The 27,934-nt window shown below is 38.7% G+C and overlaps 2 protein-coding genes across 5 annotated transcripts; one reads left to right on the top strand and one right to left on the bottom strand.

The window, feature by feature from the left end:
- The first annotated feature begins 1,137 nt into the window (after positions 1–1,137).
- On the top strand, positions 1,138–2,719 carry LOC140791977 (basic leucine zipper 19-like). Its single transcript, XM_073142721.1, has 4 exons — positions 1,138–1,829; positions 1,948–2,038; positions 2,143–2,269; positions 2,345–2,719. Exons 1-4 carry the CDS (start codon positions 1,342–1,344, stop codon positions 2,506–2,508), a joined length of 870 nt encoding a protein of 289 aa, XP_072998822.1. The 5' UTR covers positions 1,138–1,341; the 3' UTR covers positions 2,509–2,719.
- A 594-nt stretch (positions 2,720–3,313) lies between these two features.
- On the bottom strand, positions 3,314–26,517 carry LOC140791976 (putative callose synthase 8). 4 transcript variants are annotated; one of them, XM_073142717.1, is made up of 41 exons: positions 26,113–26,517; positions 25,329–25,429; positions 24,897–24,967; positions 24,704–24,785; positions 24,490–24,600; positions 24,183–24,302; positions 23,948–24,040; positions 23,774–23,865; positions 23,512–23,638; positions 17,555–17,692; positions 17,398–17,474; positions 17,226–17,301; positions 14,814–14,915; positions 14,612–14,729; positions 13,528–13,856; positions 13,288–13,340; positions 13,150–13,210; positions 12,228–12,309; positions 12,091–12,140; positions 11,895–11,981; positions 11,637–11,771; positions 11,449–11,543; positions 11,297–11,381; positions 11,057–11,217; positions 10,809–10,932; positions 10,602–10,696; positions 10,375–10,522; positions 10,127–10,278; positions 9,227–9,333; positions 9,014–9,112; positions 8,841–8,909; positions 8,469–8,652; positions 8,286–8,397; positions 7,298–7,417; positions 7,112–7,227; positions 6,930–7,013; positions 6,593–6,705; positions 6,291–6,520; positions 4,172–5,020; positions 3,859–4,044; positions 3,314–3,783 (listed from the first exon to the last, which is right to left on the bottom strand). In XM_073142717.1, the coding sequence occupies exons 1-41, from the start codon at positions 26,333–26,335 to the stop codon at positions 3,553–3,555; spliced, it is 5,688 nt and encodes a 1,895-aa protein (XP_072998818.1). In that variant the 5' UTR covers positions 26,336–26,517; the 3' UTR covers positions 3,314–3,552. The 4 variants fall into 4 exon arrangements, with proteins under 4 accessions (XP_072998818.1, XP_072998821.1, XP_072998819.1 ...); XM_073142720.1 differs by having other exon boundaries at positions 13,528–13,598; XM_073142718.1 differs by having other exon boundaries at positions 26,140–26,475.
- Between the last annotated feature and the right edge of the window lie 1,417 nt (positions 26,518–27,934).

The following is a 27,934-nucleotide window of genomic DNA, read 5'->3' as shown; positions in this document are numbered from 1 at the left end:
CATATAATTCAAACTTACGCACTCTGTGAAAGACTTAGTTACCTCTGAACCACAAGAGATGAGCTGTAATTTGCCTAATTGCTTCTAATTCGTTTGATGATTAACCTATAAGAACTTGGATTACATCTAAAGTACGAGGCGGTACTCCTTTGATTCCCTTAGGAACTTGTCATCAAAGTATCAACCATCTCACTGTACATTGTTTAATTCTCAGAACAGTAGAGCACCAGAAGGGCCACGGAGGTCGAAGCTGCAATAAGGATAAATATATATATATATACAGAGGCCATTAAGAAGAGTAGGAGTACAGTGGTGAAGGAGAGCAAGCAATGGAGGCATGTGACGTGCATGTGATTGCATATCATGGTTTGGGGACACCGAGAGAAAAAGCTTCTGGGAGGATTGCACATGGGAAAGACATCATTAATTTAAATCCACAATCCTTCTCTCCCCCCCTCCTACCATTCCCACTACTCCAGTCTAGGCTTTATGTTTTTATTTGTAGGTAATTTTGCATAAAACATCCTATGTTATAGTTAATTTGGGGGGTAAAATGAGCAAATGACGCTCTTGGCGGGAAAATAGTTTTCTGAGAGCTCCCATCCATTCTCTAGGGAATTATTTTCTCTCTCTATATAATGTAATGATAATGCTTGGAATAACATTTTAAATAGTATAGACAATTGGTGGTGGAGAATCAGATTGAACTCGTGCTCCTATGTTAAGGGCTAAATATTCCTATTTTTTTACTCGTTTTACACAAAATAAAGGGTTTGAACTGCAAACAAAATAAATATAGGGCGTTACATGCAAATTCTCCGATTAATTATATATAGTATTAAAGTAGTAGATCTAAAGCCATATAACCAGATCCCCCTCCCAATAGCTACGGTCACGTCAGCACGTGGTGGCTGATTCCGCCAGTTGATTAAACTGTTCCTGCGACTTTCCTGTGTAACCGTTAAGCCCCAACTCCCTCTCTCGCTTGCTCTCTCTCTCTCTCTCTCTCTCTCTCTCTCTCTCTCTAACCACCAGCTGTTGCTAGCTGTACCCTCTCTTCTTGTCATGTGACCTCCTTCTCCTCCTCCTACTCCCTCTCCCCTCATACAAACAAAACTCCCCCCATTGACAAAAAAAGAAACAAAGAAACATCCAAACTACCTCGATTTCAAGAATAGCAGGGGAGAGGGGTTGGTTATTTGGGAGTAGAGATAGATACCGATCAGGAGATACAAGGAAAGCAGTTTTGTTCCATGCCACACATCTTAGTCCAAGGATGTTAGCGTTGGTTTCTATATAACATCGGTTTGGTTGGTTTTATATCGGATTGTTTTAAGGAAAATGGCTCAGTTGCCTCCGAAGATCCCCAACATTGCACCCAATTGGCCAAGCTTTGGCCACCAGCGGAGCCCATCCATGGCCCAGGCGTCTTGGGTGGACGAGTTCCTCGACTTCTCGGCTGCCAAGCGCGGCGCGCACCGCCGGTCGGCGAGCGACTCGATCGCCTTCCTCGAGGCGCCAATTGTCGGCGGCGGAGGCGGTGAGTTCGATCGCCTCGACGATGAGCAGCTGATGTCGATGTTCTCCGACGAGATAGCGCCTTCGGCGGGGGCGGGTGCGGCGGCGCCGGCGCCGGGGTCGTCGTCGAACCCGTCGACGCCGTCGGACCATAATAGTATTAATGATGAGAAGCCGACGGAGCAGCAGCTGAGGAATGAGTCGGAGGCTCAGAGCGATTGCAAGGTGGAAACGGTCGCCGCCGCGCCGGCTTCGGCGCAGCAACCGGCTTCTGGGTCTGAAACAGTTGTTGATCCAAAGAGGGTCAAGAGGTGAGTAATATTGCAGTACTAAAGAATCCCAACTTTTAATGCTCGACCTCGCATTCAGCTTAGAATTTCCCTTCTCAATTAATCTTTGTCTCTTGGGTTCATGTCGTTCGTTAATTAGGATATTGGCAAATCGACAATCTGCGCAGAGATCACGAGTGAGGAAGCTGCAGTACATCTCCGAGCTCGAACGCAGCGTAACGTCGTTACAGGTGAGAACAAATTATTAAGCTTCTTAAAAATCTCGTCGGCATAAATTTAAATAAATCACTCAAATTGTTAACATTGGTTTGTTTTCTTCGATGCCGAATTGAAGACGGAGGTATCCGCGTTGTCTCCTCGCGTTGCATTCCTGGATCACCAACGCTCACTTCTAACCGTGGGTAATAGCCATCTTAAGCAACGGATAGCTGCTCTCGCGCAAGATAAGATCTTTAAGGATGGTAAGTGCTTCAATTGCACACGATAGTTGTAACGAACAGACGATGATATAATTGACGGAAAATAATTTTATGCAGCTCACCAAGAGGCATTAAAGAAGGAGATAGAGAGGCTAAGGCAAGTATACCACCAACAAAACCTTAATAAGAAGACGGCTTCTCCTACGTCCGATCCTTCTGTACGCGGCGAGAAGGCGCTGCTCGGCTGTGAGGGAGCAAACGGGCTGCGGCCGACCACGTGATGGCTTCACAAGAATCCTTCATTGGCCGCAGGATCTATTGTGGGGGTGGGGAGTGGTGGCGGTGGTTGTATTCTTTGTGTAATTTGATTTATTAATTCTTATTTCTTCTGCTGCCTTGATCTGTAATTTGGTCTGGAATTGGGGTGTAAGTGGGTGGTAAGAATTGTAATTGAGATGCATGGGATCAAGATTGGCTTTGTTCTTGTGTGCCGATTGAAGTGTTCTTTTTCCTTTTTTGGTACTTGGTTGGTAGCGATGCAGATGCTTATCTGGTAAGAAAGACTCTTTGGTAAGGGAAGATAAAAGTGGTACAGAGGAACAGTGAGAAGGCTAAACTTTGTTTCACGTCATTTATGTTGCTCATAAGACAAACTCTCATACAACATGTTTGGTGGCATAATAGGTAAAAAATATTAAAGCTTCTCGTTGTAGTTCTTGGCTTCCTTCTTATAATGAGGTGCTCTGTTATATACATTTATATACAATAACTGCTTCTTATTTGTTGAGATTTGTATCTCAGATATAAGCGTCAAATTTCAGATGAAGCAAAAGATGAGATACAAAGTTAATATACAGCTCTAAATTTGTAAGTCGAGTTGGACTTTTCAGATTTCGGATTGTGCTGATTTTTGTTGGTGATGCGATGTGATCGTTAGCACCTAATTTTAGCTGTTTTGGGGGTTATGAATTGTGGAAGGGGAAAATAATTCCTCGGACTACTACGTGGAATGTCCTTCAAAACAATGACGATGATATTATTTCCAAAGTAGCAGGCTAGAGCTCCATACTTGATGCCATCCAACACTAACAAGCAACTAAAGACTTTAATTCCATCTCGTGTTGGACAATCATTAAAGTTATGATTGCAGAGGTAAAAGGGGATTCCATCCAGCAAAATTTTCAATATAAATAGGTGAAATCTTCACATCTCTTTCAGAAAGATTGCAACGTTAAAGTAGGGCGGAGATCGATGATATACTTCATTAGTTGTTTTCATTTCAGCAAAGAGACCAACACCTTGAATGCACCACATGAAGCCTCAGATTACCTATATTTACTCTTCCCTGCAAGAATTGGCTGAATTTGCAATTGCCGGTTAAAAGCCTGGTTGAAAAGAACACGGGTTTGAATGGCCGAGATGACAGGTATCCATGCTAGTGCTGCAATAGGTGCAAAGAGTACCGAACCCATTCCATAGTCATAAGCATGGGCAATGACTTTTATAGGCTCCCATATTCCATATTCTTCTATTTTGGGTCTCAGAACCTGCACAATCTAGAGATAAAAATAATGACAGTAAGCATCAACGAATATCCATTATAAATCAGATGATACCTTATTCAAACTTACCGATAGTAATCCCCAACCAGTTGGTATAAATGCAAAACAGCATATGATCAAGTCCATCATGGAGAGTCTGCATATGCTTGAAAGAACAATTATACAAGCAATTACTCCCAGAAGTATCAGCAGCTTAAAAAATCTGAATAACAGGTGGTATTTTGCACTCAACCACCGTCGACCCTCATCTACAGCCTGCAGAAAAGTAGTGCAGCTTTCAGTATAGTGAAACTATATGGGTAATATAGCACACTGCAACTATACAATCATTTAGTGAAACGAACTGCGTTCAGAATGAAACCTTTTTAATGTATCAACGTACCTTAACCAATGCAACAATGGCAACAATTACAAGCCAGGACAACATATATACCACAAAGGTTTTATTCTCCTGAGATATGTCTAGGTGATAGACTAGCCCATACTGATAAATGAAGAAGCGTAGTGAAAGAAGTACTTCAAAAATTCGAGAACTCAGTCCTGAATGTCGGAGATGGGCATGTTCTGCGTCCCACCATGATTCCCAGCTCTTATCTGGTAGTACTCCAATACCCCCCTGATTCTTCATCCACCTCTTCCAGTCTTCCCAATCCTCTACTATTTTCTGCCATCCAAAACCAGAAGGATTAAAAAGAAAAGGTGTGAACAGCCAAGTCAATGCCATAAACCATGACGAGTATGTGATAATTAAATATGCCACTCTGCTCTCATAAGATCTCCTGAACAGATTATACACGACCAGAAGGAAGACTAGTTCAAATCCCTTGACAAAGTGGCTGCGTGAGTACAGTTGATAGTTTTCAGTAAAGTTTGCATGGAAAACCACAAATTTGCGACCTGTTGGTCTATATTTAGCACCACCATGGAGAATTGTTCGACCAAAATAGTGGGCCTTTGTTCCAAGGGAAAATGTGAAAAAAACAGATGCCATCTGCAACTGCATGAGAATAAAGTCATTCAGAGCTGCACGGAATCCCTTCTCCAGACCTAGTTCCATAACCATCGGTAACCCTGTAAGAAGCCCTAATTGGAGGAAAGATTGGGATGCAAGAGCTGTTTCCAGAGATTTCATATTTTGAGTCCGAGCTTCAGTTAAAAGTTCCTTCTCCAATCCACTAAGAATTAAATATAGCTGTCCGTAGAGAAAAACATAAACCCCAAGAATGGATATCTGCAAAACAATTTACAGCAATTAGCCAACTGAAAACATTAAAATTAAAGATAAATTCCTAGTTTGGTTAGCAAGGAACCACGCATGGAAAATGAAGATAGAAGATAAAAGATAAAACGAAACTTGAGGAAAGATACTAGAACTCTAGAAATTATTGCTAGTTATACATAATGTATATAAGACAGTACAGAATTAAGTATATCTATCAGTGGACTAAATAGTCTGTACATTTTGATATTCCACAAGTCTCTGACAAAGTAATTTAGGATTTTAAGAATAAAACGACACTTGAGGAAATATACTAGAACTCTCTAGAAAATTGTTGCTAGTTATACATAATGTATATAAGAACCTGTATAGAATTAAGTATATCTATCAGTAGACTGAACAGTCTGTACATTATGATATTCCACAATTCTCTGACAAAGTATTTAAGGATTTTAAGATAAGATGAGACTTGAGGAAAGACACTAGAACTCTCTAGAAATCGTTGCTAGTTATAGATAATGTAAATAAGAATCTGTGTAGAATTAAGTATATCTATCAATTACATTTTGATATTCCACAAGTCTCTGACAAAGTATTTTATGATTTTAATTTTTAACAACTTCAGTATACCTAGATGTGATCATCGGACGAATCAGACTAGACTTTTGGGGCCAACAGAGCTTAAATATTTGTTCACAGCCCAATTTACCAATTATCCTGGCCGGGCTAGAATATTTTAGCCCGTTAACGCCCACTAGCCTATTAGATATTAGACTTGAGTTGAGTATAATAAATCTTATATAATGGGTTAAATATAAAAGATATCATATTTTATTAGGCCGAGTTTAATGGGCTTATATGAAGACATTTTAGTTATCTTTCATGAAAAATATTTTTATATTAATATATAATTTACTAAATATCCAATATGTCACTAAAAAAAATGATAGAAATATGCATGCATTATAGGTCAGGCCATAGACGAGAGTAATAGATCGGGATTTAGGCCGGGCCAGGCGGGTAAAGGGTTAGCCCATGCTGACTACTACCATCTCAGGCTCGGGTCTAAATCGGGTTCGGACCGAGCTTAGACCGATTAAAACTGGGCGGGTTCGGGCCGAATTTGGGCGCATTGGGCCTAATGATCATGTCTATATATACCATCAGTAGACAACCATGTAGATTTAAGGTCCACATCATTGACTTGATATAGAACATTTTCAGGAGCTTAGACACTGACTATTGTGAAATATGCATGTATAGAAAAGAGATTGCTACATACTAGGTTATTGAAGTAAAATCCAACTGTTGTGAAATAGCAGGAAAGCATTCGAAAGAAGTCAAAACGTCGTCCAAGCCTGTAGATATCACGACTCAGAGCTTGTTCACTATTTCCATTAGTTACTTTAGCTTCAAACTTTGATATCTGATTGAGACCAACATCACGCCCTTTGCCAACTTGAATGTACTCGTTGTAAGTTATGCATCCCTGACGTAGTGTAGAATTATATCCTGCAATGCCATCCAAATAGAGCCTCTTGACAAAAATTATAATCAAACTTACAAAAAGAATCTTTACTTTACCAGCAAAGACATCCTCGCTCAGATTTATAGTTTTAGATGCTTTGCTTATGCCGCCTCTTGTTAAATGAAACAACCTATCAAAAATATCCGGATGGCCATAATGAAATCGTACCCTGCATATAACAAAATGACCAAATTATGGTTCCGTTTCCATTACTGAGCTTTGTTTACAGCAGTTGTGGACTTGTGGTCAGGTAAAACGTATAAAATATAGAATGAAGAGCTCATTGAACTTCAAGAAATCTTGTTCGTGTAAACCTCGTAATGAGCATGTAGCTTTCTACTCTCATTACTGTTTATCAGAATTAAAAAAAGTGAACATGCAGCAGACTTCCACCTGAGAGGATTCGAAAGAAATCTCTGTCCAATGGTGACAAAGCTAGTTTCTTGGTAGGACATAAAGCCAGCGAGAGATGAAACACTGCAATTAGTACCAACCATATGAGAATCATCCAGCTTCTAAAGAAAAACTTTAACATTGACAAGTATTTGAGCATATTCCAGAAGAATAAGCAGAACCTTCCAGTGAATATATGTTCTCTAAGCCCAAGAATGGTTGGAGCATGCTCGCCATGACGTCTAAGGAACTCTTCAAGAACATTTCTCATTTTATAGGCTTCTTCCAGATAATTGTCCTGAAAATCAAATATATGTCTGTTATACACTGAAGTTCCAGCAATGAACTGAAAAGAAATATAAGCATACCTGGTTCATATCAATTGTCTGAAGTGCATCACCACGAGTGAAAATAATTGCATGGTTTTGGTTCTCAGGCTTCCCTTCTCCAATGATTGGTTCACCAGGTAGCTTAATACGGTATATCTCCTACAGTGCCAGCAGTCTAGCAGCTATAAGCAATCATATGCTGAAGTTCCAGCAGTGAAAATAGCTTCAAATTATATGAAATTAATGATAAATATGCATGTCAATTTGAAATCTTACAGGTTTCATAAAGTAGTAAGCATGCATGAAACTATATGCATACATTATTATCTACATCATCAAAGTCTTTTCCCACAGTATGAGGTAGGCTAGTGTACAAGTCGAAACAGCAAATTTTAGAAGTGCAAAACTTTTGTGATATTTAATTGTCAATTTTACATACAGCTTTTTGGCCCACTTCGCCTCTCCACCACCTTGGAAAGAGATGTCCTAAAGGTCCTTTTCAAGCTGTTGCCCGCTTGCTGCTTTGCTAGTCTGTGTTGGGCTATTAGCCGTTCTATTTCAAGTTAATAAGTCCAATATAGAGGCACCACTCTACAAGATCTAGATATGTTGGTGAGGACCTTTTCTCTTTAGCACAGCTAGCAGTGATATACCAAAAAGTTGCATAAGAAGTTTCTCAGAAGCATTTCAAAAGAATGAACAAATAATAAGTTGAATTTAGATTTTAGACAGTGACTAGCTAAAATTCTTTTGTATGATCAAACTTGGAATAATCAACTCAAGGTAAACTGACTGTCACTGTTGGAATTTGCATATATAATTTATACCATTTTGACCAGAATTCTAAATTAAAAAGTAACCACAGAACAGTAAAAATGAAATATATCCAAGCTTTTCCATTAAGTCCTAATGAAAGAAATAACTTTCCATCCTATTCATGTTTTTACCATCAATGACAAGTGTGAGCTGCAACCAAATGTAAACTATCAGAAGTTATATATTAAGCAACAAAAAGAAAGATCATTACCTGGTCAAGATTGTTTTCTGCTTTAATTAGAACTGAAGAATAAACCTTACGAGGTGAACTGCCCACTATCTCTTCCTTTTCTTCAATATAAGCGATACGCAAAGATGGATACCTTTAGCAAGAAGGCAAGTCAGTCAAAATACACTTCAAAGTGGATAGATTCCATCACCTAGATATCCATACCGTATCATTAGATCAATTATATCCTTAGCACGAGGGTCACCAGAAGATTTTTGAGCTGCAAACTTTTGGCAAGAGATAACATATGTGAATTTCATATCTGCTAATGCATCTAATTCAGCTGACAATGGTTGTTGACTGTTTTTCTTGTGTCCTCGCTCTATAGCAATGTGTCCTTTGCATATTTCTGGTTATCAGAAAGAACAATTGAGTGGAAGTGGCAACAGATAGGCGAGTAGTACAGTGGAAACATAATGTCCTAGTTAACATTTAAATTATATTGTCTTCAATTTTGTGAATTAAGAAATTGGAAAGGATCATGACTGAAGAGATGATTTCACATTTCATATATAAGCAATATGGTTACAGACTTACCTTGATCACTAGCCCTGTCTAGAAATGCTTGCAGCTTTAATGCCTTCCGATAATACATCATTCCTCGAACTTTACATATAGAAGCAAAAGTGTGTTGCAGAGTTAAACTGTTTGTGACTACAATATTCAGAAAATAGAATTTGAAAAATCCAACATAAACAGTCCACAGTTACCAGTGCGGCTCAAAGTTTGTCCCCGGAAAGAAGCCCAATATCGTTGTTCTTCACTGGTTGCCTTGGGACCAAGTCTTTCCAAAAAATTCTTCCACTCATCTATACTAACCAAGGTATGAAAAGTGAAAAACTATAAATTACAAGAAAAAGAAGAAAAAGAGGAGGAAACAGAAAAGATCAAGAGGAAGACAAATATTTAGTCATCCCAAATACCTGGATATATCTTTTGCATATATGTAAGGATGGATGTTCCATCTTCACTTGAATGAAGATCCTCCTCTGAAAAATTAACTTCTTCCATGAAATATGGAGTCATCACACTAATTTTAGGACAGAGCAAGACCAGGAAATATCATTAAAAGTCCTTCTCTTATGTGAAAATGAAAACTCAACAGAATAACTAGATAGGAGCACTAATAAATCAGTGTCTTATGTTAAGTTTCTAGATTTCTCGTTTAGTATGTTGCATCCATTCTTCAAGTAAAATTCAACATGCTGAACTAGGATTTTAATGGCAATACATACAATATATTAGGCATGACGACTAAATAAGTTAGCAGGAAGCATAAAATGATTTACTTTGATAAATTCCTCAGAATTTATGAATAGTGTAACTGCTACTCTGCTAGTACAGGAAGGATATTAAAACACTGAATCATAGTTAGAAGTATTCACTTAAAACTGATTTTCAAGAGGACATGAGCACAAAAGGCAAAAGATATAAAATAACAAAATAACAAAATTCTGGATAGTTTGAGAAATGAAGTTCATCTTTTTTGTTACACATTAAAAAAGAAATGAAATGTCAATATAGATGTTCATGAATCTTTTCTTTTTTTTGGAAACAAAAGGCATCACCAAATCTAGATTTCATGGAGCAACAAACACATTAACCAATAATGCTTATCTCTCTGAAGCAATATGCTTGTTTTGTGATCTAATTTAGCAATTTCCAGTCTTCATCAGTTCATTGTAACATTAGTATGATGGCACACCATATGTGCTCTTCCATTAAAGCTTCTTGACAAGGACTGAATTTTTAAGTATGTATCTATGATTCTATGTTGCTTCCATGGCTGCAAAATTTGCCATAACTGAAGCACAAAATGTTACCTAAATGATAACATATTGCGAACTTTAGGAGCAGATGGCATATTCATAAAAAGAGAAGTTGCAAGGAATGAGATGCGCCTTCGAGCCTCTATATTAGTGGGAATATCCATTGCTGTTTCTTTGGCAGTAAGTAATAAGTAAAGACGTTTGACCTGCCACAAAAAGGTGACTACTTATCGTCTGAAAACGAGCCTTATCTCGTAGATATCTAAACTCAGGAAACATTAGATGTCAAAGGAAGGTCTTACCAGTTCCTTTAATGAACCACTATCTGGAAGTGGAAAACGGATAACAGAGTTGGGAACAAGTGAAGCAAACAAGTCCCATTCGTGATCCCCAAATAAATCATCCTCAATGCGCTTCATTATGTGGGAGTAACTGATCGCATCCAAAACTCTGGAAGAAGTGCAAAATTTTCTAGTTGTAGACACTACTATATAACATAAAAGAGATTTAGGTTTTATATATAGCTCACCTGTGACCATCTATCATCATATCTTTGATCAGAATTTCAAAGATATCTTGAAGCAAAATGACAACTTTATCCTTCTGAGCTTGTTTATTATCAAACTTCATGAAGATAAGCCGCATTACACACAGTACAAGAGAAATCACTTAGAAGTCAGCAACATATTTATGAGATGAGGTAAAAAAAGGCTGATCAGCTAAGTGTTGTATTTACCAGCAATTGAACAAGCTGGGCAAACTTATCACGTAAACTAGGCAATGCCTTCATCTTAAAATCAACAAGTAGGCTTGAATTTTGGATGCTTGTTTCAACTTTATCAAATATGTCACCTACAACACTGAAAAGTAAGGTATAAAACATCATAATATCTGAATATACAACAAAACTTCCAACTTTGAACTCAAAAATAGATGACCATAATTCAGGAATATGTTGTAGCAAAACGAGACAGCAGAAGATACCTTTTCTCTAGGTCACCAATCACAAGAATCTTGAAGATACTCTTCACTGAATTGTAACACTCTTCAATAGCACAAAGCATGTAGTCATCCTTCTTAATTTTTCGGAGGAGTTGCTCATACTTACCAACAAAAGCCGCTGCCATGTTCACTGCCGTTGAAAACTGGCATATAAAGGACAGTAACATATAAGATGGCATGCGTGTCTTGATGACTTCCCAAAATGCAGCAAAAGCTAAATACCTTTGTAGCTAGTAAGAATAAGGGCCACCGAGCAGGGCCACAGCTCAAGTCCAATGATAGAGGCATGGTCATCAATTCCATCTCTCTGTTGTCAACAAGTTAAATTGTAACTTTTCTGCTTGCAGGAGAAAAGGATTTACTACATTAAATACCTGTTGCTTATTAAGTCCTCAGATCGGAAACTGTCGATTATTTGATTCCAAACTAAAGCAAACTTAGTGAGATCATTTCCTTTAACCTTTGAATCCTGAAGTGGAAAAGGTAAAAAGTGGAAAGGCAGTCAGTCACCTTGTCCACTGATAAACCAAGCTTTACCGGAATGCAAAATTGAAGCATTCACCTTGAAAATTCTGTTTTCTAAAAAACTTCTCAAAGTCCTCTTTTTTTCTTTTGGTTTTGAATGAGGGACAAGAGAATCATTAAAGGCGGATGGTAATGTATGGAATCTACTTCGCACCATTCCCATTGTCCTTATCTGGATAAAATTAAAAGTTGCACATGTCCTCAAATGTCGAGCAAATTATACACATCTATTTTAAGCTTCCATGTACATCAAAAAATGAAAAATATAAATAAAAAAGAGGTCATGGCATCTCACTTCTCCAATATGATGAATAATGCCATACATTCCACCGAAAATTGTACAAAATATTGAATACCATATCTGTGTGTCCATGAAATAGACCTGTATCAAGCACAGATAAACAAGCAGCGCACATTAGATTTTAACAATTAAAAGTTTCATGAAAAAAAATTATGTTCTCTAAAGTCTAAATACAGCAAAACATCCTCACAAGAAGAATAGGAGCCCATATCGCAAGAATTGCACCAGCATTGCTTTTGGCTAAAGCAAAAGAAGAATTGAATGTTAACTATAGCTTAGATCATATGATGTATATGTTCACTGCTATACATAAGACATCACAAAAACCTTGTGGAAACAATTCTTGCCAATCATATCCATTTACGTCAACTTTGGTAATTTGCTTTGTGGATTCTACGAGAGGCTTTATCTGCATGAATTAGATGTCCAAGAAGTCAACATGTCAAGAAGAAACAGCAACAATGATAATAAATTCAAGGTGAACCGCTGAAGGAGCAAATAGAGAAATAAAAAAAAGGATAATACATCATTTATATATATTAATCAAGATCATATAGCAAGTAAATAAAACATTTCATATTTAATTGCACATTCACAAAAGTGACTTGGTCCACTTATATCGTTTTTCCTAAAAATAAGCAGATCTAGCAACGGAAATATTCCATGGTCACTATTGACATATATAGCATATGTTATGACCGAAAGATAATATACCACATGTATACGTATATAAGTCTTTTCTTAATAAGAAAAGGCCAATTATATTGAAAGTTTGAAAGAGAGGAGTACCATGAGATTCTAAACTCAAATTCTATCAGGCTCATCTATTGTTTAAAATATAAAATGCTCACCCATTTAGATAAATTCATTTCTTTGGTTTATCAAAATATCTCAACCTCTAAAGAGAGGAGTACCATGAGAATATAAAGTATAAAATTTACTATTATCTAACAGCTTAAGTTTTTACCATAGTTGGTGTGTTAAAAAGGTAGCAAAGCCACGATAGAACTCTTTAGGTTCTTTCACATTAAGAAAAAAAACTATATACATGTACATGCAATATATTATCCCTCAGCGGCTCAGCCATTAGAGCAAAGAGAAGTACAACAAAACTATAACACTATTCTCCTTTTTCTTCTAATAGCAATTTCCTCTTTTAATCTAGTGGAAATTTCCTGTTAGCATGAGCAGTGGAGAGTAACATCATTGAGCTACCATAGTTGTCAGTGCAAAGTACTCAATTGATTACCTCAAAATAGTAACCGAATAAGAATTTGCTTGACAAAAGAATCACCCAGAATATAGTATACCTGTGTAAGGAAAATGTGATTTTAGTGCATCTTACTACTCAGAGGTCAGAACATTAATCATGTAACATTATAATTACTTTAATAAAGACATTAGGCCTTCTTGTGTCCCTCTTCCGACGTATAACTGATTCTGCATTCAAGATTGTCATCAAACCCAACATCATATTAAAGCTTTTCATAATTATGGGCCTAGTAAGCATCTTTTCCTTACATAGCAAAGGAACTTTTCTAAAGTAAAACGTTTAATTGTATAGAATAAAATCTTACAATTTCAATTATCAATTATCCCAATAAATAGTGTTTAAAAATGAACTTACTTGGCACCACCATGATAGAACTTTACAAATTCGCCAATTTGAGGTCTCGATGTAGTTGCTAGCTGCAGGAACTAAAAATAATGCCATCCCAATTACGTTACTTGTTAAATACACTGCAACTACGAGCATATACTGGGACAAGCAAAATAGGCCAGCATTGTTATTAGGATATTTTGTTGAACAAACAGAACTTTTCCGAGAATTGGCATAGGAGACTGGAAGAGTGACAGCCCACGCTGCAGCAACAATGAGTTTCACTGCAAATCTTAATTTTTGACTGAAGTTCATGGTGTTCTTTGCTTTCCAAGTAAAAGCAATATCAAGAGTCACTGTATAACAAAAGAGAAGTTTTAGGAAACAAAAAATAATTATCATACACTACAAGTCCGTTTGGTTTGTGTTCAAGGAGGGTATCTAAACTAGTTCAGAGTCCCCTAACCTGATTCAGTTACCAAACATCTTCTTATCTTTTTTATACCTAATCAAGTTCACTCTTCAAAATATTAAGACTAAAAAATAAGACCAACTACTCAAGTTCCAGGCTTAACCTCAAACCAAACAAGCCCTACGAGATTTGGATAAAATGATACAGACAGATCTATCACGCACAACAACCTGCAAGCCAGCTAGAAGTTCATGGTTCAAAGACATGCCTTTTTTAATGCATGATTTAATAACAGCATCACCTTTGAGGGTGAACTTAAAAAAGTTATAGTAGAAGATTGAAATAACAAAAATCGAATGATGCTGAGTTGCTGACAGCTGACTCGTGTCAACTGGCATAGCAGCTGTTGAACAAAACCAAGGAAAAGACAACATAGTAAAGTAATAAAGCAAATAGTGAAGCACAATTCACTTTTCAGTTACTATTTTGACATTAGAATCATTACAGTCATCACCAACTGCTAATAGTAAGAGGTTCTGAAAGATTGGATAGTTTTTCTTTTTTCTGAAAAGAATCATATAAACCCAGTTAATGCTTGAGAAATGTAGTTACTATCTATGTTAGTTAAACAGAAAGAACATGATGTATTTCTCAGAAATAAGAAAATGACCAGGTCAGAAAAATTTTTTTGAATCAAACCTTGTATGAGCCTGAGAACTGCATTAGTTATAAAAATGCTCAAAACATCCTCAAAAATTACTGGATCAATCAACTGGAGAGGCATCTCCAAATTGTGCCATGCCATGATTATCATCACCTAAAAAGGCTAAAAAATTTCATTAAGGATCACACTGAGAGAGATTGAATACATATAAAACCATTCAAAGAAAATGATATTAACCTGGAGAGCTAGTACAAAAAATGTCCACATCCTATCAAAGCTTCTGAAGAGGTGCCAAAATGATCGAATTTCTACAAAGTTTGTCTTTCCCAACCATTCTTGCTGTCAATTCATATTAAAGGAAAAGGCAAAATGAGAATTATGAAATAGTTATGTGAAAAGATCATGTCTGTCTGAATATGTACATATGTACATACACACATATATATGCATATTATAGACACTATTGTTTCTAAAAAACCCTTTTCTCCTACTTTATTGATCTAATGACTTGGCTTATATAGCCTACAAAATACACTTACAACATGATGGCCTATTCTCTCATAGGCCCCTATAAAACCAATAATCTCAACACTCCCCCTCAAGATGGGCAATAGATATCCACTAAACCCATCTTGTCACATCCTCTAGTTAGGTCCAACGAGTTGAGCCCTTTTGTCAGACAATCTGCTGTTTGATCTTTAGTTGAGACATGATCTAGTTTCAGGAGTCCATTGTTCAACTTCTCTTTGATGAAGAACTGATCAATTTCAATATGCTTGGTTCTGTCATGCTGCAATGGGTTGTTGGCGATGCTTATGGCTGACTGTTGTCGCACCACAACTTCATTCTGGCCCCTTGATCCAACCTAAGTTCCACCAATATACCTTTCAACCACATCAACTCTGCGACTCCTAAAGCCATGGCTCTGTACTTTGCCTCTGCTGTTGATCTTGCCACCAAGGACTGCTTCTTGCTCTTCCAAGAGACCAAATTGCTTCCTACGAAGATGCAGTACCCTGAGGTGGATCTCCTATCATCGGTACAACTAACCCAATCGAGTCACCAAGAGCCTTCAATGCTCACATGACCATTCTTCTTGAAAATCAATCCCTTTCCAGGGGCACTCTTCAAATGCCTCAGGATCTGATACACATCGTCCATATGACCTTTCTGTGGGTCATGCATGTAGCGACTCACTACACTTACCACAAACGAGATATCGAGACGAGTATGACTCAAATAGATTAATTTGCCTACCAATCTCTAGTATTTCTCGCGATCAACTGGTTCTCCGGCCTCTGCACTAAGTTTGAACCTTTGGTCGATCGGTGTAACCGCAGATTTGCACCCCAACATTCCTATTTCAGTAAGGACGTCCAATGTATACTTCCTTTAGGAGAAAACAATCCCCTCTGCTTCTTGAGCTATCTCGATCCCAAGGAAGTATCGAAGCGTTCCAAGATCCTTTACCTTGAATTCTTTGCCTAGTCTCACCTTGAGTTGGGTAATCTCCCTCTCATCATTCCCTATGACGATCATATCATCTACATAGATTGCAAGTATGGTAATGTGACCCCTTTTTCGTCGAAAGAATACGGTGTGGTCGGCATTGATCTGTTGATACCGCATACCTACTATAGCTCTCTTGAACCTGTCAAACCAAGCTCGTGGAGATTGCTTTAGCCCATAGAGAGACTTTTTCAACCTGCAGACCTTGCCCACCGTCTTGTTTGTGCCAAATCCTAGTGGTATATCCATGTACACCTCTTCCGCAAGGTCCCCATAAAGAAATGCATTCTTTACATCTAGTTGGTGTAGTTGCCACCCACCATTCACTGCCAATGAGATCAATGTTCGAGTGGTGCTCATCTTTGCTACATGTGCAAAGGTCTTATCATAGTCAATACCATAGGTCTGATCGTACTCTTTTACTACCAAGAGTGCCTTGTAGCGCTCAACCTGCCCGTTTGGATTTTGCTTCACAGTGAAAACCCACTTGCATCCAACTGCCTTTTTTTTGGATGGTAGTAATACCAACTCCCATGTGCAGTTTTTGTCAAGAGCCCTTAGTTCCTCATGCATGTGCCTTTCACTTTGGCTCTGATACCATATTGTTTCTAAAAAGACTTCATTTTGGTAACAGTTGGCCTCATAATATGTTTTATACTTCCACATAGTCTATAGGTAGTTAAGCTCGCACATCAAAATCTTATTGGGACAATGAGTGTCATCGACATTGATGATTGTGATCTCTTAACATTTTATTCCAAGGCGTCAGAACAATAGGCAATAAGCATCACAAGTGAAACTGTGAAAGTAAATGAGAAAATCGGATTTTACTAGGAACTAACTAATCTAGCATTTATTGAATGATCTCAGAGGAAAGTTTGTGGCCTTATGTTCCTTTGTCAGTTGTCACCAATTTTACAAAAAGAAAACATAATGAATTATGAACGGATAACAAGCTTTATAAAATATAACAGCAACAAAACCTCAGGACACCAAAAACCAATTTGCAACAACTACAGCAAAACACATAGACATGTCATGGACTCCCAAGCAAAGTAAGAAGAAGATACTCAGTGAAAAGCACACATAAGGAAAAGAGTTAACCATATGTAATTGCAAACGGGACATGATAAGAAAGACCTCAGAGGAAGATGATGTGCAAAAGAAGTCATTGTCAAGACGCATGGGCCAACCAATCTTGAAACAATCATTCGACCTATACAAGTTGAAGAGAATTTAAAGTAAAGTTGAGCAACACAACTTGACATGAGAAAATATGTGCAAGCTAAATAAATAAAAAGTTATTCCTGACCAGAAAAATTCATTCAGATCATCGTAATTTCTCCACATAGAATGATCAGAAACCCCATTTCTGTTCTTTTGAGCTTCCTTCATAACACCAACAAAAGAACAATAGTAGTAGTACTTGGACAATAAGAAAGAATGTGATGTATAGAGAAGTGAAATACCTCATATATGACATCGTATATTGGGGTAATTACATTCTTAAGAAAGGATTCACATTCTCCTCCATATGCTGGTAGAACCTTTTCTCCAGTATTTAAGCTAACAGCACCAGACAGCACTCCATATAACTCATATGCCATCTGAAATAAGAGGTCATACTTATCAAAGGATAGAAGCGAAATGGGAATAAAATTCACTGAATCCAAAGAGAACAGGTCTATGATACAGTATTTGGTACCACCACAACTTGCCTAGTCCTCAAGCACAGTAGTGTCAATAGTGAGATTCATCATTTGATGGGAGCTATACCAGTTTGCTTAAGTTGGAAGTTCACTTTATGCGATGTATTAGTTTTTCTCAATCCAATTCAGCATCCTAACCATCTATTTATTTATGTTTCTCAACAAAATTTATTCTCTGTCCAGATTAACACTACCATGCTATTGATCTACAAAATGACCTCTTACCATGCCATTGATCTACAAAAGTGGTGTTTCCAGTCGGATGTTTTAATAAAAGAAATAATAGAACCCAATGAAGAATATGGAAAAAAATATGTGCGATGATGCAACTACAAACATCTTCTAAAGAAGAAAAGGGAAAAAAGGTACCAGTAAAGTAAGATGGAAACTTACATACTAACAAGATGCACTATAGTATGGAATACCTAATAAACTAATAATAATTGCTGTTATATTACTTCACAGCAATGTATGCATACAAGAGAAGCATATGAAGGCAATACAATCAAGGCACATCTGATCACGTCAAATAATTTGTGCCCGTGTAAATCCATTGGAAGTGGAAGACATCACATTCTAACAAAAGGTTGATTAAGTCAAAATTTTAATAACAAAGTAGCTACTAATCATCTTTAGCATCTCACCTTCAATAGTGCTCAAACCCCAAAATTTGTGCCCTTCCATTCTCCATTTTTTTCTTGACAACGAGAACACAAATTTCAGATAGACAACAACATTCCTTGTCTATATGGTAGGCAGGTACTTAAGCAATATGAACTGAAGTGCCCACCTAGGTGGTCAATCGGGTTGACACTTTGTGGTATGTACTAATGTAATTTTGTGGGTTCTGTTGTGGAACTATCTTAGATAGCTTTAATTTTAGGGTTTTGTTGTGAACCAACTTGGGAGGGGTCTAGGGTCTAATTGGTTTAGTCATGAGTCTATTTCTATTTCTGCACTTGGTCTAGTCGAGTAATGTATCTCACTACTTAGTGGGTTGGGTTTGAGTCTAGTCTAATTCATTTCAGCTTTTACTTGGAGGGCAAGTCACCTATGTATGGGTAGCCATTATGAGGTGTGGTAATTCCCTCCCTCCTCCTCCTCTCTCTCTCTCTCTCTCTCTCTCTCTCTCTCAACCCTCCTAAACAACTGGCAACGCTAGGGGTGAAAACAGGTCGGATTAACTGCGACCCGACCCGCTATCCGACCCGATTCAAGATCGGATTCGAATAAAAATTTCTATCCAATTTGGATACGGATTCGGATACAAGATAAAATTTTAAAAAAAATTCGGATATGGATATCGGATATCCGTTTACCCGCATATTTTTTTAAATGATTTATAGTTTTTAGTTTGCTTATTTAAATAGTAAATATTAATATTGTTACTAATAATACGTTATATATTATTTATAGAGATTAATTTCTCTAATTTTATAAATTTGACATACAAAAAAATTATTTGTCGTAAAACTCTTAATAATTTTGTGTTAATTATATCTAAATAAAATATTATAATTATTTTAAATTCAATCAATATTCATTTAAGATTCGATCCTCTATCCGAAAATTATTCGTATCTGTTTAGTTAGGATATAGTTTTAAATTTTGCTATCCATCCAATATCAATATCTGAATCCGTATCCGGACTAAAAATATGGATCCAAATATGAGTTGAGCACTATCCGATCCGTATCCGATCTGTTTTCACCCCTAGGCAACGCCCATACGAAGGCCAACAACAGCATTGTAGCTTCCTCTCGACTAAACCCCCTTTCTCACCACTATCTTCTTCTTCCCTACTCACTACACAACAACAGCCCTATCCATCTCCCTGCCACACTACAACCACCGCAACCCAACTTCACTAGCCAGCTCACACACAAACTTCCCCACACCGAGCCTCACTCGGTCACCTCCATCAGCCCTCACCACAGCCCATATCAAAGGTAGCTTTACCTGCAAGCCTAGCTCACCTCCATCAGCTCCCACCTCAGCCCACAATAGTGGTATCACAGCCCTTCCTCAACCCATGGCGACCACAAGATCAACGACAAAGGCACCACCTGAGGGGAACTCTCAACCAGCAGTGCTATTCAGGTGGAGGCCGAGGGGTTCTCAAGCGCGCTAAGCATGCCGCCGACGGGAGGAGCTCCCCAGCAAGAGCCTCTCACTACCCTTCTTCTCCAAAAGTTGCTAGAGCTAGAAGAAAGATCACAAGAAGAGATGAGAGAATTAAGGGCGGATCTGAAATCGTTGATTTTCAACGGCCAACGGCAGGATCAGCGCCAGCCGCTAGAACCACCGTTGTCCCAGCAGCGGCATGGGTGGCTCCTCTCTCTACAAGCCCCCTTCTCCCTCACCCGCCTAGCATGAGAGCTCAACATCCAGCCACCTACAGCTTGGAGAAGGGGGAATCGAGTAGGAGAGCCGGCAGACTGCCAAGTCTACAGTTGCACTCATTCAGCTCAGATAGCTTCTCGTCGAAGCCAACCCAGGCTTGGGCGGCTACCGGCCACAACGAACTGCTTCTTCTGCAGCCCATAGGCCTAAGGCTTCCCTTCACACTCTCCACAGCAAAGGAAGACGCTGGGCCTACCCATGGGCCCCCTCATGAGCGAGAACACGGCGGAACCAGTCACCGACCTACCAACTCCTTCCGCCTTCACTTGGACTGCTATAGTGAGGCCAAGGGACCCGCCACCACCTCCACTAGATCCTAGGGTCCATCCTCAAGCAACCTATGAATCGGAAAGGGAGGGAATGGATCACAGGCCTGACTAGAATCAAGGAGAGGACGTCGCCGCGGCGGCCTCTTGGCTAAACCAAAAGGACTTCGTGTTACATCATGATAGGGATGATCAAAGGCATCGTAACAGGGGGTGCAAATTCTCCATATGACACGGAAATGGCATATGACACCAACCACGACAATGGCATCCGTGAGCACACTACACGACTCGACTTTCCAACATTCAAAGAAGATAACCTGTTAGATTGGATTTTTTTAGCTGAGCAATTCTTTGAGTACCAAAACACAGTAGAAGATGTCAATGTGTTGTTAGCTTCCATTTAGAGGGGTTGCCTTCTATTAGTACTAGTCGACCACCGGATTGAGATTGTGTCAGGGGCCAATCGACTAACATTCGGCCCTACCAATACCCACATGTACAAAAAGAGATCTCGAGGCTGATCACTGAGATGTTGGAGGAAGTCATCATCGAGCTGAGCCAAAGTGCATATTCTTCACCGGCCCTATTGGTGAAGAATGACTGGAGTTAGCGTTTCTGCGTGAACTACAATGCACTAAATGTCATCACCATCAAGGACTGATACCCCATATTGATCATTGAGGAGATGCTGGACAATCTGACAGGGACATCCTATTTAGCAAGCTTGACCTCCATGCAGGGTACCATCATATTCGAGTTCGGGCAGAGGATGTTTATAAGACAGCATTTTGAACTCATGACGAGTAGTACGAGTTTCGAGTCACACCGTTCGGGTTGACGAACACATCGACAACGTTCTAGGGTTTAGTAAAAGACATATTCCGACCACTCCTTCGGCGGTATGTGTTAGTATTCTTTGATAACATTCTTGTGTATAGCAGAACTTGGTTGGACCACATAGAGCACTTGCGAGTTGTGCTGAACTTGTTAGCCAAGCATTTCATGAAGTGAAGCAGAGCAAGTGCCTATGGGGAGAGCGCTCGATACAATACCTCCGTCACATTATTTCAGCCAAGAGGGTGGCAATTGACCCGAGCAAGGTTGCTTGCATGATCGGTAGGCCGCGACCGAGCACTATCTAAGAGCTACACAACTTCCTTGGCTTGACGAGCTACTACTGCCAATTTGTGGTAGGATACAACAAAATAGCAGACCCGCTCACATCATTGCTGAGGACAGATGCCTTTGAGTGGTCTGAGGAGGCGACATGGGCCTTCGAAGAACTAAAGGCCACCATGACCTTCACCTCTATGTTAGCATTGCCCGCACACAACAGTTCATGGTGGAGTGTGACACCTCTTGGGCGGGGATTAGTGTCGTCCTTATGCAGAAAGGAAGACCTATAACTTATCTCAGCAATGCCTTATTAGGGAGATCACAACAAGTATCCACTTATGAGCGTAAGATGCTCGCCATTCTGCATGCGGTAACCAAGTAGTAGCCATATCTAATTAGACGACAGTTCACGATTCAAACAGATTAGTGAAGCCTCCCCTATTTCATAAGTCAACGTACATATACCCCCGCATAGTAGAAATGGATTACCAAAATATTGGAATATGACTATGAGATGTAGTACAAGAACGGGACAGAGAATAAGGCAGCAAATACAATATCCCGGCTGCCCACTAGCGGAATTAGCACCTATATCGATGCTAAGTTTTTCATTTCTTGAGGACCTCTAGAGAGCAGATATAGTTGACCCTGAGGTATTGAGGTTGTTGCAAGAGCTGGCGGACGACCTAGTGAGCTACCCCAAGCTCGAGGCCGCGACGAACTACTACTGAACAGAGGGAGCATCCAGGTGCCCATAGACGATAAGTTGTGAGCTAGACTTATGGACCATTTCCATTCCATTCTAGAGGTCAAGCATGAGGGCATACTTAGGACCTACAAACGGCTTTCGCAAAGCTATATGAAAGGGATGAAGAAGGCGGTGATAAAGTACATAAAGATGTGCGAAGTGTGCCAGCAAGTAAAGATTGACTCCCTCATAACGGCAAGATTACTACAACCTTTACCGATCTCAGAGCGAGTTTGAAAGGATATCTCTATGGATTTCATTGAGAAGCTATCAGTAGTACTGAGGTATTCTATCATATTTATGGTGGTAGACAGGCTGAGCAAATATACTCCCTTCTCAGTCCTGACACACCTATTTTTAGCAAAGACCATAGCAGAGGTGTTTGTACGCGTTGGCAAGCTACACAACATGCCATGTTCCATAGTCTCAAACAAAGATCAGGTCTTCATTAGTGACATTTAAACGGAGTACTTCACGTTATAGAAGACCCGGTTAGACATTGGTTCAGCCTACCACCCACAAACTGATGGCTAAACCAAGGTAGTGAACAGGGGCATCGAGTAGTACCTTTGATGCTTTGTGGGAGAGCGCCCCAGTATATGACTCAATTATCTACCGTAGGTAGAATGGTCCTACAACATTATCTTTCACACTAACATCTAGATGACTTCCTTTCACGCAGTATACCGTAGGCCACCACCAACTCTACGAACCTATGACCCTATAGCATCTTCAGTGTGGATAGAGACGAACCTCAAGCTGACGAATAGAGATGCCACCTTGTGGAGGCTGAGGACCCACATGGCGGAGGCACAGAATAGCATGGAGCAGATCTACGATCGCAAGCATCGTGAGCAGGAGTTCGCGATTGGTGATCTAATATTCATGTGTGCTCATCCATATCGAGAGGTGACTTTGAGGCCGATGTGCAACCAAAAACCTAGTATGGAAGTATGCCAAGCTATCTCATTTTACACCTTAATCTTCCATGTCAAAAGCATGAGAGCAACAATGATTGGTTTATAATCATAAATGAGATAATTAACAATATAAAATGTACAAAATTTGTTTGTCTAGCCTCTAAATAATATAGTAATTTTCGGAGGCAAGAATATGAAATTTAAACAAAGAAAATTTGCAATAAAGTACGTCATGCAAACAAGAATACAAAGTATACATACGTTATGAAATATGTAACACAGACACTCTGGCATTAGTCTTAAGTTTGAAGCTTCCCCCCAAATAAGAAGATAAAGAGAAGAATATAAAATTTTGTATTGCTGCACTTCTTGCTTCACGGATGGTAACCTGCAGGGTCAAGAAGCACAATAAGCTAGAACATAAAAGACTCTCCATATTATGGAGGTAATCATTCATACAACTATTATAGAACTATATATATTTGTACAACTCATGACATGACATGTGTGGCAAAAAACTCACCAGATGTTGCTTTTCCGGCCCAAAAATTTGCACCAGGTCACGTAATTTTTAAATAATTTTCCCATCAGTTCATTTACAACTCTATCATCAAGCTGACAAAAAGTGTTCAAATCGATTGCTTTAGATTTCAGTCAAAGTGAAATAACTTGACAAAACTCTTCCAATAGGTGTTACCTTTGACATAGAGGTAGGCTTTGGATTTAGTCTGCTCTGTATGTTAGCAAGCAGTAAAATTATATGCTCCCTCTGATTAGCAACATTTCCTTTCTAGGAACAAAAAAATAATTACAGTTTCAATCAACTTCTTAACTCAGTGACGCAATATGAAGGAAAAGAAAAAAGAAATATATCTAATATCCATATAAAATTGGTATGTACATAATATACAAGATTGCAGTTTGCAGTTCACCTGAAATCCAAACCAACTTTCCAGCCATTCAAGTAAATCTGCATGCGTGCTTGTTTTGTGACTACTATTAGCTAATGGAAGACCTCGAACATTACAAACAGCAGAAACTGCAGCTTTGATCTGTTTATCATATTTAGAAATTACAAGTAAATTCTGGAACTAAATATTCTTGTGTGACTTCAATGGTTTTCAATTAGCAACTTAATATCCAAAGATGTACACTTTATACTACAACCAAATTGGGCATACGAATGATCGACAATAAGATAATTTATTAAAAGCTATTCCAAAAAAAAAATCATCAAACCTCCGGAAAAAGCATAATCACTTGCTGACCTCCTCTAGGATGAAGTGGAAGAATATTGTACGGACCATATAAACCTGAATTTTCTTTGTTGTTCTCACCAGAAGCAAGAATCTGTTAATTTGACAGAAGAATAATAAGTATAAAAGAAAGCTGCACGCTCTACAGATCAAAAAGGTCTTTTTATATTTAACAAATACAAAGATATCTCGGTAACCTCAGGACCAGTTCCAGCTAGAACTGCCTTCAGTACTTCAAACAGCACAGATGCAGTTTCAGGTGTGTATGCTAGCTTCTTTCTGTAGACAACTCAAAATAAGAAACAGCTAGAGGAACATCAGAAAACTGCACAGGCAAATAGCCCTAGTAACTAACTATGATCATCAGAGATGCAAGTAGAAAAGGCATACTTGTCGTAGAATGATTTCAACTCCCGAGCATCACTTTTTTCCTTCCGCTTCATGAAAGTGATATTGTCATCCTATGAGATACAAAACAAACATGAGCCAGAGAAAATATTGATAAAAAACAAGTCGGTATAAGAAGATTGCCACAAACATCATGCTCAAGCAAGAAGATGCATAAACCCCAAGATTCTCCACAATATTCTTAAAGCTAGACAAGTTTTATATTTGCCCAATCACATCAGACATGTCATTGTTTATGCCATGTCCATACATGTATAAGAGGAAAGTAAGAGAGCAAGGCTATGTCCAACAAGAATCTTCACATAGCTAAATATGTAATTGAAACAAGATATGTCCCAACACCTGCAGAAGCCTGTAATACACAGAAAAGAATATATATTTGACAGCAAATTTGTCATGGTAATATATGAGCACCTTTTCAAGTCGCTGAAGAAGTGCAGTTTTAAATTGTCGGACACCCCTACCGCTCGAATGGGGATCCAACAAGTGTGCTTTTTCAAAAGCATGGAAGCGACCTATTGAAGAGAGTATTTACATTAGATGAATAAATGAACTAAGACCAAACAAATATAGCATGGGTAATTACATGATTATCATACTGAAATATCTTAATAGAACTTTTGTTATCAAAACAGCTATTTTCATCAAGGATTGAAGCACATGATTCAAGATATTTTTCAAGCTTAATTTTTTTATTTCCAAATTAACCATTTTCTTTTCCAAGGCAAGCAACCACTTTGCAACTATCATACTATCATAGTATCATACTATCATCTAATTTGATCAATTGTCACCCTTTATAGACTATAATGCAGTGGATGAAGAAGAGTTGGAACCAGCGTCCACAGGCTATGATGGGAAATATATTTTTCTTCCTTTCATAATCCCTCATCTTAGGTTCTCTTGCCCAATATTTAGGATTGGTCTTCTGAGCCCAATGATCCGAGTCCTTGATTAGAGAAACCAGTTGCCGCAGAGACTCGCATAGTCGCATTTCATCTAAAAATAATTTTACTGGCTTCAAACCCCTATTAAAATACATTAATAGACTAATCTTGATATCTCGAAGGATACAAATCTCTTTACTAACCCATATAACTCATCTTACCTCATACCACTACTAAAACTAGAAAGAAGAATCCAGAACCATCCCTAGTAACAAGATCGAAAGAAATGACAACAAATCTAATCCACTTACAGATGTAGGCCACGCGAGGCGACTCACTCTCGATCTGGTTGGCGACGCGGAGGAAGGGCCGGATCCCGGACACGAGCGTCGAAGGCAGCTTCTCGCTGTCGAATGGCTCCGCCACGTATTCGAGATCGCTCGTCGACGTCGACGTCGACGGATGCCACGGAGAAGGCGTGGAGGAGGCACGGATCGGAAATTGGGAGGCGTCTTCGGGAACGATCTCCGCCATTGTTGAGGTGTGCGAGCTCCGGAATGGAGAGAATACGCCTCGTGGGGTTTTCTTCTACCAATCCCCATGCCTCTCTTTTTAAACTAAATCTCGAGAGCGCCTTTTCTTTTGCTTTTGCGATGAGTGGGGAGTTCTTTTGCTTTTGCTTTTTCTCTTTGCTTCTTGCTCTCGGATTGAAGAAGGGAAGAGGAAGAGAGATTGGAGGAGAGGAACGGCTTTTTGAACTGGAGATTTGTTTAATAAAAAATGCTGAAAGGGTAGAATCGTAAAATTCGTACTAATGAATATACCTGCTGTGAATGTTGTCGCAGCATCTCAAAGATATTAAAAAAAAAGGTTTTCTTTTTTACTATTCAACCCCTCCTTTTTCCATTATTGCTGATACAGACCTTTATTTTTTGTTGTCTCTATAAATTAACACCTCTTTCTACCAACTATTATTCAAAGACCCTCCATTAGTCTTCTTCACAGAAAGTGTCAAATTGAATAAACGAAAATGCAGGGGTTATAACAAAAGAAATCCCTTTACAGTTTTTGAGGTTAATGCAAAACTACGTCGGTGCGCGCGATCGCACTCAGTTTGCGGTGTTAAGCTCTACAGGGATAGTATTATTGCACGGATACAGCTAAGGAAGCCTTCTTTTAGAAGAATAATGAGTTCATTCGTCACTTTCAATAGTAATAGAGAGATAATGCTAACTTTTCGTGTCTAAATAAATTATAAGGCAGATGTATAAAGCATTTGAATAAGCCAAAAGACAAGATTAAATATATTGGAGAGATAGGATGTGGATATTGGATGAAAGAAGAAAAGGGACACTAGTGGAGCTCACTAGGATTTTGGCAAGGTCTCTCTCAGTATGCTTTAAGAGGGAAAGTTCTATTAGTTGCCAGAACTCTACTTTATCCCTTTGGCTCCTATCTTTTTGAAAGCACGTAGACGGTAGTAGATCCACTTTACTTGCAGCCAATGGCCAACATGCAGTAGTCATTCGTTATAAAAATATTAATTTTCGGATAACGAGGGAAGAAGAACGTGACGTAAATTAATGTAATGGCTGCGAATAGGGCGTGGGTGGGTATCTTGGGGTAATATGCAGGGCTCTTCCTTGTTTCTTAGCCTTTGGCTTTTGGCTTTTAATTCAAGGCGTTTACTAAATAACGAAGAATAATTTCTGGTTGGGCTATTCGGGAAGTTTTGTTTTGCTTTACTTCGTCCTCCAATCTTTTGCAGGTTAATTTTATTTGTTTGGTCTCCAACCATAATTAACTCTAGAATTAGTTTAAGCAAATTCGTAACCATAAACCACAGAGCTAACATATTTTAGTTAACCATAACATGCTTTCACTTGTCTCCGATCAACTGATGAAGATGATTCTTAAATTGGATCTTGGAAAATCTTATGATTGGCTAAGCTGGGTAGCTATCTAGAAAACCATTTTACTCATGAAGTTTCCGTTTAAATGGTGTATGTGTGTGTTCAGGGCTATGTCAGCCTCCTTCCATCTCTTTATTGATTAATGGTATCCTAACATAGTGGTTAAATCCTAAGAGGGGGATTTGGCACGGAGACCCATGTCTCCTTATTTGTTCATCTT

Source organism: Typha latifolia, chromosome 7, assembly GCF_019914945.1.
Source record: "Typha latifolia isolate L0001 chromosome 7, TyphaL0001v2, whole genome shotgun sequence".
NCBI lineage: Eukaryota > Viridiplantae > Streptophyta > Magnoliopsida > Poales > Typhaceae > Typha > Typha latifolia.
Note: the sequence above shows the minus strand (reverse complement) of the source record. Positions and strands in the feature narration are given on the sequence as shown.